A 17,078-nucleotide genomic window follows, 5' to 3' on the forward strand; every position below is an offset into this window, starting at 1 on the left:
TCCACTTCTCACTTCTAATCAGATTGTTCTGGGGGGAAAAAAGACATTAATTACCAAAATCAGGAGTGAAAGAGGTGACAGTATTACAAATTTTACAAATCTTAGAAAATTAAAAGGAAATATAAAAAGTAATTTAATGCCTACAATAACATCTTAGGTGAAATGGATAAATACTTTGAAAGACAAACTATTGAAGCTCACTCAAGAGAAAGCAGATAATCTAAATATCCTTATATGCAATTTAAAAAACAAATTTGTAGTTTAAAATTTCCCTCTCAAATTCCCAGACACATGGCTCTGCTGGTGAATTCTTTCAAACATTTAAGGAAGAAATAGCACCAGTCCTACACAATTTATTTCAGGATACTGAAGCAGACAATAACTTCCCAACTTATTCTGAGACCAGCATTATCCTTATAACAAAGTTACAGACTTACAAGAAAGAAAAACTACATATGAACATCTCTTATGAAAATAGATAACAAACTCCTTTTAAAAAAATAGCAAATTAAATCTAGCAACATGTACAAAGAATAATAACTCACAACCAAGTGCAGTTTAGTCTAGGAATGCAAGACCAGTTTAACTGTTGAAAATCAATGTGATTCATTATATTTACAAAGACAGAAAAAAAATTTGGCTATATTGACAGATGCTGATTTTTTTTTTTTACAAAATCCCACATTCATTCATTCTTAAGACTTAATACATGAAAAGATGACACTTTAAAAAATATTCCTTTATTTCATTTTTCTTAATACCACACACACACACACACACACACACACACACACATCATTGGCATTCATGAAGCCAGGGGAGACATAAATATCTTGATATGGGTCATTAGACATCACCAGAAAATTTTCACTGGCTCCTCCCCTTTTTATTTTATTTTATTTTTGTTTTTAAATTTTTTATTTGTTCTTTTTAGTTATACATGAAAGTAGAATGTATTTTGACATATTAAACATACATGGAGTATAAAACCCTCTTTTTAAATACAAATTTCATGTCACTCTCTTTTCTGTCTCCTTTTCTCCCCACTTTTCTTCTTCCCTTCCCTTACCTCTTTTCTCTCCAATTTTTTCACTCTCAAATAATCTATTTATGTCTTTAAACAAAGTCCTTTATTCTTCTTCACCTTCTCCTACCTTCTTCTAACGTCATAAGCTACTTAATCAGGATATTTTTTTCTTAGTAGTTAAGTAGTTATCTTCCCAAAATATATTAGATAGGAAGAGAGAAAATGAGGGAGAGAAAGAAAAATATGGGTGAGGGAGAGAGAGAGAGAGAGAGAGAAATTAAATGATAACCTCTATTCTCCTTAACTTAGTGTTTGGATACAGTTGATGTCAGTAATAATTCTATCAATTTTGCCTAGTTACTTATAAATGTATAAATGTAAGATATAATTATCAAAGATAGTGATAGTGTTGTTGGGGATAAAGGACCTGGACAAGGCAAGTCACTAAAAACCTTCCCCAGGGAGAACAGACTATGATAATACAATGCTCCATCAGTTCTTCCATCTGTCCAATAAACATTTATGGAACACCTGCTGTATGCCAGGCACTAATCTGGACACTGACACATGAAGGAAAATATCATTCAGTGTTGACCCTCTAAATATTCAGTTCTGAAAAAGAGTAACATATGAATAAATACATAAAATTTAATAAGTCGGTTAAGGGCTGTTTAACTGATCAAACAAAATTGTGGGGGAGTTGTCTTAATTCAAATTCCAATCCTGTTTTCTAATTTGTGGCTCAGCAGAAACCGTCTCCTTCTGGAACAGTATAAACAGATGCTATAGAGCCACATAACTTGCCAAATGTTTTGAAACTCTGTTGACAACGTGACATGATATGTTGAGAACTTTTAAATGCACGCCCAACTGTCCCTACAACAAAAAACAAGCTGGAGAATTGGAGTATACACATCATGTCTAAACAATAAGCTATGCAGGGAGTCTCTATCTTGGAAATTGGGTGTTAATTATTAAACTCACCTCTTCCAAATCTCCCTGAGCAATTTATTGCTTTTCTCATAAGAGCAGATATGATATTTAGTAAAGCATTGCTTCTGGAGTCAGACAGTCTTGAGTTTGAATCCTGAATCCGTCCGTTATGCATGATTAGCCTCATTAAATTCACTAAACCTCCGTCTCCTATCTGTCTATTGGAGAAAACAACAATACTTAATCCTACAGAGTGCTGTGAGGATACCATAAATCAATGAGTGTCAAGTTTTCAGCACAAGTCTGCCTTTGAACAGAGCCCAGGGAAGTGTCATAGCTGTTATTTGAAAGAATGCAGTGTTTTGTAGGTGGCAGTAGAGGGAGCACAGACATGGGGAACTAGCCTGGAGGAAACTGAGAACCTAAACCCTTTGTACAAGACACTGTCCCTGCTCTGAAGGAGCCTCAGCAATCTGAACACAGATGAGCTTATGTGACCCACCCCAGACTGTCCTGTCCCAGTAGTCTTGGCTGTACCATTCATTTGGTACCGCCACATACTCCTGGGGAATTCAGTGTCTCTTTATGTGTGAACTTCTTCTGTCTGTCCAGCATCCAGGTGCAACTAGCTGGGTTTCCCCAGGACAACTGGAGGGGAGAGGTTCTTCCCCACAAATGAAAACCAACAAATGTCTGTACTCTTTGTGTAAGAACTGGGAGAAAGTGAAGCTGGCTTACTTCTCTCACTGACAGTGAGAGCCACAACTTCTCCTTTCTCTCTCTGCTTCCAACACAAGCAGATCTGCTTGGCGGGCAGCATAGGAAGCGCAGTCAGAAGAACTGCCTTGGAATCCACTCAGCTACTTACTTGAGTGTGATCCCGCCTCCCTCTCCGGAACTCTTCATCGCTACTTGTCCCTCTGTATAATGAGCAGGGAAGGGAAGAAAAGGTGTGGAGGGTTAAGCTTGTAACCTCCAAAGTTTCTCACAACTTGATTATTATTATTACTAACAGCTACTACTGATTGAGTATTTTACCTTCTCTCATTACTTACCTTAGATCTTTGGATCATCCCAGAAATTTTATGTAGTATATAATATCCCCATCTTTATGGGCTGGGAATTCAATTGGGCTGGGAATTAGATAACTTATCCAACCTTGTACAGTTAGAAATTGTCACAACAGAGCTAGAATCTGCTTTTCTGGAAGTTCATAATCTGGAATTTCTCTTAAGACATGACAACAAAAAAATTAGGCACAGGATTTATAACCAAGGGAATTGGGGGACTATTTTATAGGTAAGAGACCAATCTGTGGGGGACTTCAAGTTAGGGAAACTTTGCAGGGAATTCATTTTAATACTTGGTCAATGGGCTGGTTTGTTTTGCTTTGGACCATTTTGTCTTTGACTCAGGTTCTGGTTGATGAGGACCAGTGTAGGGCCAAGAAATTTAGGTCTTAGGTCTTCAGAGTTCACTCTAAGAAAGAGAAGCACAGAAATCTGGCTGAGTTCATGAAACAGAAGGACAGAGGTTCAAAGCAGATGCTCCAACCAAGACAAAGCGTGGTCTCTTGGGCAGAGATTCCTTCGTGACATCCATCTCTGGGTAAACCTCAGTGGATGGCATACGTTGAACAGAGCAGAGGTTCTGTTATATGCAGATCCCTGTGAGTGGTCCTCAAGATCTTTTGGGGGCGGGAATCTGAAAGGTTAAATTTTTTTATAATAATACTAATAAGACTTTGTCTTTTTACTCTATTGATATTTCCACCAGTAGTACTAAAAAAAATGGTGTTAAATCATTGATGGCTTCTCATAAAGCAAGGCAGTAACACCAAATTAGACTAGTTATGTTACTCTCCACCATCACATACTTAAATTTTTTAAAATGCCAATTTGACTTCAAAACATTGTTGGTGAACTGGTAAAAAAGATCACTTTCACTAAACCTCAGACCTTGAGTACATGCTTTTTAATATTCTGTGTGATAAAAAAGAAAGTATACATGATAACGGTATGTGGCACCTCAAGGAAAAAAACACTGTGTGATCATCTGAGTTGCCAGTGAGCCCATTCCTTTAAGGAGAACCAGCACTATATGTTATCAACAATAAAATTAGACCTTTCTTTTTCTTTTTCTTTATTTTTTTTTACATTTGAATCAGATGGGATATAATATCTCATTTTTCTGAGTATGCAGGTTGCAGAATCACATTGATCCTGCATTCACAATGTCTGTTTCATTCTACTATCCTTCCTATCTCCCCAACCCCTCCCCTCCCCTCCCATCACTTAAAATTAGACCTTTCAAGTAAAAATTAGAACTCAGAAAACCTGTATTCATCACCATGAGCTTGACAGCTCCCCAATACTTACAATGCTTTTCTAATGAGATCAGTGGTGATATCACTAATGTGAATTTCTGCTCTTGCATGATGAGATGTGACAGCACTTAGAAAATCTGTACAATTCAGTGGACCAATATTTTCCAAATGACCAATGTGCCACAAAGCCATATGTGGACAAAAGTTCCACTCAAAATACAAGAAACACCGATAGATTTTAATGTAACTGTATGCATAAAGTTTATTGATAAGGTTTCAAATTCCACAATGCAGGCAACACTTAAGAAAATAGCAATTGTTGAATTTGAGTGTATCTGATATCAAAGAATAATAACGACATTATCTGAAAAGGCCACTGTAATATTCTTTCCTTTTCCAACTCCATAGTTGTATCAGTCTGGAGTTTTCTCAAACATTTCAACCAGAGCATTATTTTGCAACAGATTAAATACCGAGGCAGACATGAAAATCCAGCTGTGTTCTCTCAAGTCATATTAAAGGGTTTTTAAAAATGTAAATCAATGCCACTCTTGTAATTTTTTTGTGTGTTGGAAGACATACTTTTAAAATAAATCATGTTTATTTTAATATATGATAGGCATATTATTGTAATTTGAAATGAATAGTCAAATATTTCTCAGATTTAAGAGTGAATAAAAATTTCATGCAGGACAGAAATACACAAGAATTTGGAGGAGTTGTCAACAATTTTTTAAAAATTTGAAGGTGTCCTGAGACCAGTTTGAAAATAGCTGGGGGAGTCCCAATGTGAGGCCCTTAAGGAAAAAAGAGAACAAATCCTCTGCCTTGTGTTATAGTCATGCAACCATTAAATGAAATGATGTTAAGGACATGAAAAACCAATGTGACTAATACTACCAGGCAGGAAGGTAAAATTACCAAAGGAGTGGTCTAGATCTGTGCTGTCCAATATGGCAGCCACTAACCACATGTGACTTCAAAGCACTTGAAAAGTAGCTAGTCCACAGTGAAATGTGTCACATACACACCAAAAATGCTTCATACACACCAGACTTCAGAAACTTAGTATGAAATAAAGAATGTAAGTATATCATTAATAATTTTTATATTCATTATATGCTCAAATGTTAATGTTCTTGTATATATTGGTTTATTCATTGTATTAAGATTAATGTTACCTGTCCTTTTTTTAAAATTTTAATGTGGCTTTTAGAAAATTAAAAATCATACATGTGGTTTGCATTTTATTTCTCTTTAATAACACTGGTTTGGGCAAGAAGTATGAAAGAAATTCAGAACAGGGAAAAGTTGCTATGGATTTGAGTCTTCAGTGAAGTCTTCACCAAGGGCAGGATTTCAATAAGTGGGCACATTGTGGGAGGAATTCCAGTTGAAGGGAGACTCATTAGTGAGATGACAGGTTAATGTAGGCAGCAGAGTTGACTGGTCTGGGTTGCATTATGGGCTCCTGTGACAGAGAAAAGTTTCCTGGACAGGTTGGGGCCAAACTGAATTAAACTTTGAGTTCCATGAATTGGACTTTTTCCCCTGAGGACAGTAATACTTCCCCAAAGGATAATGAGACGTCACCCAGCCAATTTGGAATACCTGAATTAGGAATTCTCTTCATGTGGTGACGAGCAATATAAACTCCTGGAAACTAGTCAGTAGGCAAGCAGCCAGGACCAGACTGACCTGAGCAGTAAATTCAGAGTGGTATGGAAAGCCAAGTTCAGGGTCAACTGACCTTTAGGGGAGGGGGAGTTAAGCATATGTTCACAACATCACCTGGGAGAGGAGGACAATCCAGAGGGCATACCTGTATGATGGCTGGTCACAGGGAGGGTGAAGCAAGACTTTTGCTCTTGCTATATTGCTCTAGACATGTGCTTTCTACCTTTCTTTTGGTCTGTTTATCTTCCTTTGCTCTTGTTTTTATTGAACATTTATAGAATTCTCATATGCCAAGGGGTTAATATTTAATTTTAAGAGGATGAGCACTGACATGTGAGTGAAAACATTTAGACACTTATCTGGGCTCAGGAGTTGACTTATTGAGTAACTTGGGTAACCTCTGGCCCTAAGTCTCTCAGATATGAAACAGGATTTAGAACCAGGTGGGACCAAGGCTCCCTCCAGCTCTGTGATTCTAGAACAGCTCACGTCACAAAGGGAGAAGAGCACACTGTAGCTACCACGTGCAGGGCTACTCAGGATGCTGTCCAGTGAGGGTAGACACGGGTGACCTAAACAGGAGTTGGCCCAAACCTCTGGGTGAGGCTGACCTCCTCCAACTAAGCAGACTCTGCTGGAATTTTAGTTCGGTGAGGTTTATGTGTTTGGTGTGTTGATCCTGGCTACTTATCGGTTCCATCCCAAGGGCTGGCTCACCTGGGTGAGTGGAGTCTGATACTGGGAAGATAGCAGAGCCAAGGAGTTGGGCTCCAGGTAAGTTTACAGAGAATCTTGGACTGTCTGAAGAAACCACTGGAGGAAAGGAGGGAATGAGTGAATGAGCGTGTAGTCTCCACCTTGAAACTTCTGGCACCCCACAGGGGTAGCTGGGAAGGATGAGAGGGAAGACAATGTCCCTCAAAGGGATTTTAACTCGATTCTTTCGCTTTTTAGCATTTCAAGAGGAGAGAGTGGGTGGGAACTAACCCAAGTAAAGTCCCAGAGACTCAAACACTGACGCACAGGAAAGCCTCAAGTGGGTGGAGAAATGCAAATCCCCTACTGACGATGGCGTCAGTGGTGTGTCCTGGGGGCTGTGAAGGGCGATTCCGACCTTGGACTTGAGCACTGCTCGGGACCTGGGCCTGGAGCACGCCAGGTAAGCAGGGCCAACCTTATCTTCGTGCGACCCCTCCCTAGGAGGAAATGCTTAGACAGGATGCTGGAGGAGCCGGCTTTGCACTTGTTGACAGTTGCTTCATTTTTAATTTATCTGAGGACGTGAGACTATAAAAAGAAGGGTCTCACTGGGAGATTCACAGACGCACTCTGGCGTGGCTTTTCCCCACCAAGGTCCCGTGACTCCGAGAGTGTGGCTGCTGCAGATATGTGTGCGCAGGGTGCAGAGAATGAGTCCTGCTTGACTTTCCCAGCCAGAGTCTAGAGCTGTTTAGCATGAGATTGGTATGCCTGGGTTCAGAAGAAAGCCTGCAGCTAGGATATCCAGGGAATGTGGCTTTGATAAGTGCCAGTGATCTTTCAGGGCAACTCATCTTCTTTGCAAGCTCCGGTTGGGTTCAAAAGTCAACTCAGTACCACTAGCTCCCAGGTGGAACAGAATGTCCCAAGAAAACAGACAGGCACCCAGTTTTTAGAAGGAATGTATACGGTTGGGGACAGGAGAATTACCCCCGAGAGAGCCAAAGCGAAGGGTGGTTGCTGAAGGGGGTCTAAAGGTGTTTATCACTTTATTATTGCTGCAACTGAGAAAAGTGTCTATCTTATTTCCCCCCTTTTCAGCCTCCAGTTTAGCTCTTCAGAAGGAAGGCTCAGATCTTTGGAGTGATTTAAGATAGATTAATTCTTAGAAAACAGACTTTTGTCTAAACCAGAGTAAGGATTAAACCATACGATAGCAACTAAAATTGTAACGTTATTTTCAGCTAGTATTCTTGGTTATCATTAAATAGAATAAATTGATAGCTACAGCAGGACAATGTTGATAATAGTGTGGAAACAAATGCTCCAATTGTGTATGGAATATATATACCCAGTAACTGGACAATTTGGCAGAGGGAGACCTCAGGTCTATCCTTAGTTGATGTGAATCTTGGGCAGGCATCATTTCCTCTACTTAGCTCTCACGTTTTTGTCATTTTTAAAGTGGAGTTAATGCTTACTATTCACGGATTCAATGGATAGCAATATCAGGAGTGCCATTCACGCTCCATCTAACAAGATTTTACTGAGCATTTACAATATGCCTAGAATGGTAATGTGTAAAAAGGAATTCATAAATATAAAATCATATGCAAGTTAAAGATTATTTCCTTTCCCACTTGATTTCTTTTTATCAAAACATCTGCAACAATTTTCTTTCTATACAGTTTTGATCATTTACTGGGAGCTCAAGGGAAAGGTGCTCAGAATGGTTCCATTTGAAACTCGAAGAATTGTGTGAAATTGATTATCATAATGTTCTATAAGCTGAAGGAAACCTTAAACTACCTTTATGTTTTGTTGAAATACTATAGTGATTAATCATGTAAAGTCTTTTTTTAAATTATTTTGAACTAGTATTACTGAACAAATAATAAGAATCCTGACTCTGAAGAAACGAAAATACTGTAATTTCATGGAGACAATGTCATATTAATTTTCCTGAGTTAGCTCCTACATTGACCAGGGTGGAGTTATGTGGGAGGAACGCATTCTCTTGTTTTATGACAGGCATCCAAATATTTATCGAGTGTGGTTTCTCCTTCCTTCAGTAACTTGAGGGTTTAACCACTGTCAGATAGACATCAGAGACAAACTAAAGGACTTTAAAAGCTTTTGCCTACCCATAGTGATCACCAAAGGGAGAAATAAAAATATTTATTGGAAATAAAAATATTTACTGAATTGCTTGAACCTATGAAAAACATATACATTCTTCTGGAGGCTATGACAGAATTAGACTAGAAATCAGGAACATAAAACTGGCTCTAGAAGACAAACACATCTGGGAAAAAAAAAAAGTTTTGGGCATTTCCATGTAAAGGAGTAGGGGATTCCTCCCAGATAAACCCTCAGGAGGCCTTTGGACTTGAGTGTGTTATCTGACTTCTACTGAGTCTAATGCTGTACAGGGAGCAGGGTCAGGGAATATGCTAAGCCTACAGAGGCATGTAGAAAGCTGGGGGCAGGGCAGGGGGTGTTTTGGGGAGGGGGAGAAGGTAGAACAGGAGGTCATGTTATAGAACAAGAAAGGATGTGGTTTGAGGGCAGAGGAAGAAGACTGTTTCCCTTGTTAGGGATACCTTTTGACACACTAAGAGGAATTACTGTGTGTTAGGCTCAAAAGCATTTTCTCTCTTTCTGCCTTTGAGTGACTATAAGACAATTTTTTCCAGTTACTTAACTAATGGATCACATTGTCTGATTGAACCCTAAGGAAAGAAGAAAACATGGACCATAACTATCAACGTTTTAAAATGCCCATTTTATCCCTTCTTTTACAGCATGACTCAGTGGAATCAAGTCCAACAGTTAGAAATTAAGTTTTTGGAGCAAGTAGATCAATTTTATGATGACAACTTTCCTATGGAAATACGACATCTGCTGGCCCAGTGGATTGAAAATCAAGACTGGTAGGATCAAACATTTTTTTCCCTAGAAGTTGATGTACAGTTGCTCTATGCTTTCTGTGGATTTAGTCTATGGCTCACTTTTGATTCGTAGATACATTCTTTTCAGGTAACAAGTTTCTTTAAGGATTTAAAAGACCTTCTCAAAGGAGGGGAGCCAATGTCCTTTCTGGTTTCATCCATTGTAGATGAAAACTTAATGGGTTTAGTGTTTTGATTTTCTGTAAGCCAGCCCCCCGCCAATTTGTTATTTATTAAAAAAATAAGAAGTGAATCTAAAAATCTAAATTTGATAAATTGAATCTAAAATTGATAAAATTTAAAAATATTATCAATCTTCCATCACAGAAGTAAATATTCTTTTTAGGAACTTCTATTCCACCTCTCCACTCCCCTTCCCCAAAACACCCCCCAACCTGCCCTCAACTGTCTGTATGAATTTGTGTGTTTAACAAGCTCCTTCCCTGCCCCTTGCTCCCTCTACCTTATTGGACTTGGAGTAATCTGAAGGCAAATAAAATACTCAGTATTTACTCCCTGTATCCTATTAGACTTGGAGCAACTAAAAATCCAAGACTTCCCTGAGACTTCAGAAAAGCCACTCTTATATGAAATTGGCCAATTCATATTCTTCAAAACTATACTCACCTTATATGATTTGATCTTTTGCTTCTGTCAACTTTTTTTTTATTATGGCAAAATATATACAGTATAAAATTTATCATTTTTACCACTTTTAGGTGTAGAGTTTAGTAACATTAAATCCCTCCCTCCATCTGCAGAATGTTTTCATCTTCCCAAACTGAAACTCTGCACTCACTAAATAATAACTCCCATTCCCAGGCCCTGGCAACTGCTATTCTATTTTCTGTCTCTGTGAATTTGACTCTCTAGGCACTTTACATAAATACAGTCACAGAATATTTGTCTTTTTGCCACTGACTTATTTCACTGAATATTTTCAAGATTCATCCATGTTGTTGCATGTACCAGAATTTCCTTCATTTTTAAGGCAGAATAATATTGCCTTGTATGCATCTATCACTTTTTGTTGGATCAATTCATCTTTCAATAGACATTTATGTTGTTTCTACCTTTGGGATATTGCCAACAAAGTTGCTATGAATATTGATATGCAAATATCTGTTCAAGTCCCTGCTTTCAATTCTTTTTGGGTGTATTCCCAAATATAGTATTGTTGGATCATCTGGTAATTTTATGTTTACTATTCTGAGTAATTGCCACACTGTCTTCCACAGTGGCTGCACATTTGACATTCCTATCACCAATGCAAAAGGGTTTCCACTTCTCAATATCCTTGTCAACACTTGTTATCTGTTTTCTGTTGCTTTTTTCTTTTTTTTTCCTTCTTTTCTCTTTTTTTCATGATAAATGTAAAGTGGCAGCTTAACTATAGTTTTGATTTACAATTCCCCAATGATTAGTGATGTTGAACATTTTTTCATGTATACAGATTTATTTTTAAAAACCTCTTAATACTATCACTGTTGGATCTATCCCTTTAAAATTCATTCAGTAAAAAAGTAGATATTTTACCAAGTTGTTTCCTGTTGTGTAAAAGCACTTTTTTAAAAAAATTTTTTAGGGAGGCAGCTTCTAACAATGAAACCATGGCAACAATTCTTCTTCAAAACTTGTTGATACAACTGGATGATCAGTTAGGTCGTGTTTCCAAAGAGAAAAACCTGCTCTTGATACACAACCTAAAAAGAATCAGGAAAGTCCTTCAGGTGAGAATGTATTCCACTTTTTCAAAATATTTGGATGTATGAGTCTTAAATTCATTTAAAAATCAAAATAAGTACTATTTACATTATTTTCAAATCAGATTTAAGGGTAAAAATTGAATTATCATTTAAAAGTTTGTGCTGAGTTATATGTTATTACATAATGTTTATTTTTCATGAAATTTCAAATATACTATAAGTGGGAAGGCGTGTGTGTGTGTTACTCACGTGGCTTGTTCACTTGCTGTGATGGAGTCCAACAACACCGGAATAGAGATTTAAAGGACAGTAGTTTCCTGGCTGCTCTCTGGCCTTTCCCCTGGCCTTTGTCTCTGTTGTAACAGAGTTGGTGTTGTTCTCATTGCTAAGTGGAAGCAGGATGGGTATATGTTGCCATTGATGAACTAATATTGATGCATTATCATTAGCTTAAAGTCCAAAATTACACTCAGCTTTGCTCTTGATGCTGCATAATTCCTTGGGTTTCGAGAAATGTGTAATGTCAACGTGCCCACCATTATCATATCCTACCGGAGAGTTTCCTTGCCCTATCACCTCCTGTCCTTGTCTATTATGTAGAATTGCCATCTCTCCTGAACTTGAAGAAGTTTTTACTTTGTATGTATTGATATTATGTCATAAGGAGTGTGTAGGTACAGGGTAATATCCTATTGGCAAATTGAACTTAAATGTTAGTATAATATCCTTCTTTCCATCTATTAACCATTTCTCATCTTAAAGTTTTATTGCGTTTTTTTTTTGTTGTCATTTGCTAATTTGTAAATGAACCCATCTCTTCATTTGTATACTTACTGTGTCATTTAGTACTGAGTAATGTCTTTATAAATATTATATAGTTTTTTTATTCAGCCAACAAATATTGAATAAGCACTTGCTATGTTTACAGTCCCAAAAGCTCACACATCCTCTATTTGGGTTTTCAAGTTTTCTTTTTTAATATTCTTTTTACCATATTATTTCATTGAATAGATTGTTCATTCCTTTGGTTTGGACCTCTATGCCTTCCTCTAGCCCAATTTGTAGATGGACACAATACCTTTATTTATTTATTTATTATGTGGTGCTGAGGATGGAACCCAGTGACTCACATGTGCTAGGCAAGTGCTCTACCACTGAGCCACAACCTCAGCCCGGGTTTTCAAATTTTTATGAAATTTTATGGCTATTCCTCAAAAGTTAGTGAAGTAGGGGGAAAACAGGCAACAGCAATCTTGTCTTGTAATAGAAAAAACTTTCTATCAGTTAGGACACCACAGAGTTAACAGGCCTTTCTAATTGTGGTGCTGACTCTGTTAACTCTGTGGTTAGTAATCCCACCACCTACAAGCACTCTTCACAGACCATGGTAATGACTCCATTTGTGAGAGTTTGAAACTCAGTGGGTGAGGGGACATGTGCAAGTGTAACCCACATCTCCCATGTTCTAGTGTGAGTGAATAAAAATGTATTATAACTGAAAGCTCCCTGAAACGGATCCAACGGCAGATTCTTTCTGGTCCAGTCTGTACATTCCTGTTCTGGTTTCTGAGTATTCAGTGAAGTGAGATTGTTTACATGAGGTGGGAGGTTAAAAACACATTTTGCAATACCAAAGGAGGAAAAAACACATTGCTTTACATAATGAGCTCTCTGAACCTGCCAGATCTTACCCCCTAACCCACGCTGCTTTCTCAGTTCACTCCTCTTCCTTCCCCTCTGTTCACCACACACAAAGAGAAATAAAGAAATGACCATAACCTGAGACCTGAAAGGAGCACGGAGCTGCCTTGTGTAATTCCGAAGGAGCTTGGAGTTGAGGAGTCTAGGGTTCAGACTTTGGTGCCATTTTGCTGCACAGGATGACAGCCAATATGTTAATCAACCCACAGTTTATTTCCCCAATTTCCTCATAACTCGAATTCCTCTGAAGTAATTACTTGGTGCCAATATTGCAAACTCATAGTTCATAGGTTGGGAGATATACATGTTGTGCCATTTAAGGTGAAATGTATTTAAGATGAAATGTGAATTAGTTGGCAAGATTTTGTGTGTTGGGGGAGTATGATTTGAGACAAGCAACAGAGGTGGACATTGTGTGGCGTAATTCTTCATCCCAGGCACATGGTACCAATCCAATATGATCAACAGAAATTCCATGGAATCGTTTTGTGCCTACTCCTTTAACCTTTATCTTATCCAAGACTATTTCGGTTACTCTGCCTTTTTCATTAAATCTTCTTTAACAATTTAGTAACTGAGTCCACAATGATTCTGATTCTCCAAGAAGTTTATGCCAGAGTCTGGGTCTTCTTTATGGAATAATTACTTTGTGTATAGTGGGACATGATTTTTTTTTATTCCAAATGATATTTGGGATTTCTCTGTTTGTTTGTCTCTGACTCTTTCTTACTGGGGATTGAACCCAAGACCTCACATTTGCCAGGCCTACCACTGACATTCACTTCCCAGACCCTTTTAAATTTTATCTTGACATAGTGTCTCACTAAATTGCCCAGGCTGACCTCAAACTTGTGATTCTCCTGCCTCAGTCTCCCAGTAACTGGGATTACAGGCATGAGCTACTGCATCTGGCTGGGTTTCTTAAAAGTAGGGCTTATCCCAGACCAACATCATTCTAAATGGAGAAAAATTGAAAGCATTCCCTCTAAAAACTGGAACAGGTATACCCTCTTTCACCACTTCTATTTAACATTGTTCTTGAAACACTAGTCGGAGCAATTAGACGAAAGAAATTAAAGAGATGCGGTTAGGAAAAGAAGAACTCAAGTTAGCACTATTTGTTGATGATATGATTCTATACCTAGAAGACACAAAAAAATTCCACCAGAAAACTTCTAGAACTAACAAATTAATTCAGCAAAGTAGCAGGATATAAAATCAACACCCATTTAAAAAAAAGGCACTTCTGTATATCAGTCAGAAATCCTCTGAAAGGGAAATGAGGGAAACTACTCCATTTATAATAGCCAAAAAAAAAAAAAGACACTCGGGAATCAATAAAACAGGTGAAGACCTCTACAATGAAAACTACAGAATGCTAAAGAAAGAAATTAAAGAAGACCTTAGAATATGGAAAGACCTACCTTGTTCTTGGATAGGCAGAATTAGTATTGTCAAAATGATCTTACTACCAAAAGCACTATACAGAATTGATGCAATTCCAATCAAAATCCCAATGACATAAATAGAAAATCCCTCACATAAATAGAAAAAGAAGTCATGAAATTCATCTGAAAAAATAAGAGACCCAGAATAGCTTAAGCAATCCTTAGCAAGAAGAGTGAAGTAGGTGGCATCAATATACCAGACCTTAAACTAAACTACAGATCAATAGTAACAAAGACAGCATGGTATTGGCACCAAAATAGATGGATAGACCAATGGTACAGAATAGAGGATACAGAGACAAACCCACATAATTATAGTTATCTCATATTAGACAAAGGTGCCAAAAACATACATTGGAGAAAAGATAGCCTCTTCAACAAATGGTGCTGGGAAAACTGGAAATTCATATGCAACAAAATGAAATTAAACCCCTATCTTTCACCATGTACAAAACTCAACTCAAAGTGGATCAAGGACCTAGGAATTAAAACAGAGATACTGCGCCTAATAGAAGAAAAAGTAGGCCCAAATCTCTATCGTGTGGGATTAGGCACCAACTTCCTTTATAAGACTCCTATAGCACAAGAATTAAAACCAAGAATCAATAAATGGAATGGATTCAAACTAAAAATTTTCTTCTAAGCAAAAGAAACAATGGGTGAGGTGAATAGAGAGCCTACATTTTGGGAGCAAATTTTACCACATGCACATCAGATAGAGAACTAATCTCTAGGATACATAAAGAACTCAAAATGTTTAACACCAAAAACAAAACAAACAACAACAACAAAAAAAAACAAAAACAAAAAACAAAACCTAAATAACCCAATCAATAAATGGGCCAAGGAACTGAACTGACACTTCTCAGAAGAGGATATACAACCAACCATAAAACATATGAAAAAATGTTCAACACCTCTAGCAATTAGAGAAATGCAAATCAAGACTACTCTAAGATTTAATCTCACTCCAGTCAGAATGGCAGCTATGAAGAATACAAACAACAGTAAGTGTTGGCAAGGATATGGGGGAAAAGGCACACTCATACATTGCTGGTGGGATTGCAAATTAGTGCAGCCAATCTGAAAAGCAGTATGGAGATTGCTTGGAAAACTGGGAATGGAACCACCATTTGACCCAGCTATCCCACTCCTCAGTTTATACCCAAATGACTTAAAAACAGCATACTACAGGGAACACAGCCACTTTAATGTTTATAGCAGCACAATTCACAATAGCTAAACTGTGGAACCAACCTAGAATGCCCTTCAGTAGAAGGATAAAGAAAATGTGGTATATATACACAATGGTATACTATTCAGCATTAAAAGAGAATAAAATCATGGCATCTGCAGGTAAATGGATGGAGTTGGAGAATACAGTGCTAATGAAGTTAGCCAATCCCCCAAAACCAAATGACAAATGTTTTCTCTGATTTAAGGATGCTGATTTATAATGGGATTGGGGAGGGAGCATGGGTGGATTAGACGAACTCTAGATAGAGCAAAGGGGGATGGTGGAGTGAGATGGACATCATTACCCTAAGTACATGTATGAAAACGTAAATGGTATGACTCTACTTTGTGTACAACCAGAGATTATGAAAAATTGTTCTCTATATGTGTAATATGAATTGTAATGCATTATGTTGTCATACATAACATATTAGAATAAAAAATAAAAAAATTTAAAAAGTGGGCTCATATAATTTGCTTTGAAGTATTCTGCGTAACTACTCCATAGATACTTGTTAATTGGTTATTCATTCCATTACATGAATTTTTAACATCAGGCTACTATTGACCACTGAAAATACAAAGTGAAGAAGATATATATATATATAATTATTGTGTTTAAAGATTTTTTGATCTGGAATGGAGACCAAGTGCAAACAAATAATTATGAAGTAGTGCAGCATGCACCATGGTAGAGGTACCTGCCATCATAATTTGCAGAGTTGGGAACATTTGAGGTGGGTCTAAAATGATGATTCAGGACTCTCTGAAGAGGTGAGAGAGAAGATGGAATCCTATAGAAAAGGAAAAGCAAGAGCAAGAATATGACAAGAGGCCAGGTGCAGTGGGGCATTCCAATAATCCCAGTAGCTCCAGAGGCTGAGGCAGGAGAATCATAATTTCAAAGCCAGGCTCAGAACTTAGTGAGGACCTAAGCAATTCAGTGAGACCTTATCTCTAAATAAAAATACAAAACAGGGCTGAGGATGTGGCTCAGTGGTTAAGTGCCCCAGGTTCAATTTGTGTACCAAAAACCAAAACAACAACAACAACAAACCAATATGAGAATATCTACCCCTTCAAACAAGTTAGGCATCTTAAGTATTGAAAGGGTTACATGAAATCCTCAAATGCCACACTGAGAACTTTGGGCTTAGGTGATGAGGAATTATCAACAGTTTCTAAACCAAAGCATGACACAAATATATGTTTTTATTAAAAGCATATTTGGTGCTGGTTTTTCCTCTAGGAAGACTTTCCCCTTGTCTATTGTAGGAAAAGAATTTTGCAGAATTCCAAGGTTGAAAGTTTTTTTCTCTCATTTTCAGCCCTTTGTCCCCTCTCCTCATTTTATCCAGAGACTGGATGGATTTT

General features: G+C 37.6%; 1 protein-coding gene across 1 annotated transcript in view; it reads left to right on the forward strand.

Moving 5' to 3' along the window:
- The first annotated feature begins 7,017 nt into the window (after positions 1 to 7,017).
- Positions 7,018 to 17,078, forward strand: part of Stat4 (signal transducer and activator of transcription 4) — a 103,257-nt gene continuing 93,196 nt past the window's right edge. The window contains exons 1-3 of the mRNA XM_027924985.2: positions 7,018 to 7,122; positions 9,467 to 9,595; positions 11,199 to 11,343. Coding sequence (XP_027780786.1) covers positions 9,468 to 9,595; positions 11,199 to 11,343 — 273 coding nt within the window. The 5' untranslated portion in view covers positions 7,018 to 7,122; position 9,467. The remainder of the gene's footprint in view (positions 7,123 to 9,466; positions 9,596 to 11,198; positions 11,344 to 17,078) is intronic.

Source organism: Marmota flaviventris, chromosome 11 (assembly GCF_047511675.1).
Source record: "Marmota flaviventris isolate mMarFla1 chromosome 11, mMarFla1.hap1, whole genome shotgun sequence".
Taxonomy (NCBI): domain Eukaryota; kingdom Metazoa; phylum Chordata; class Mammalia; order Rodentia; family Sciuridae; genus Marmota; species Marmota flaviventris.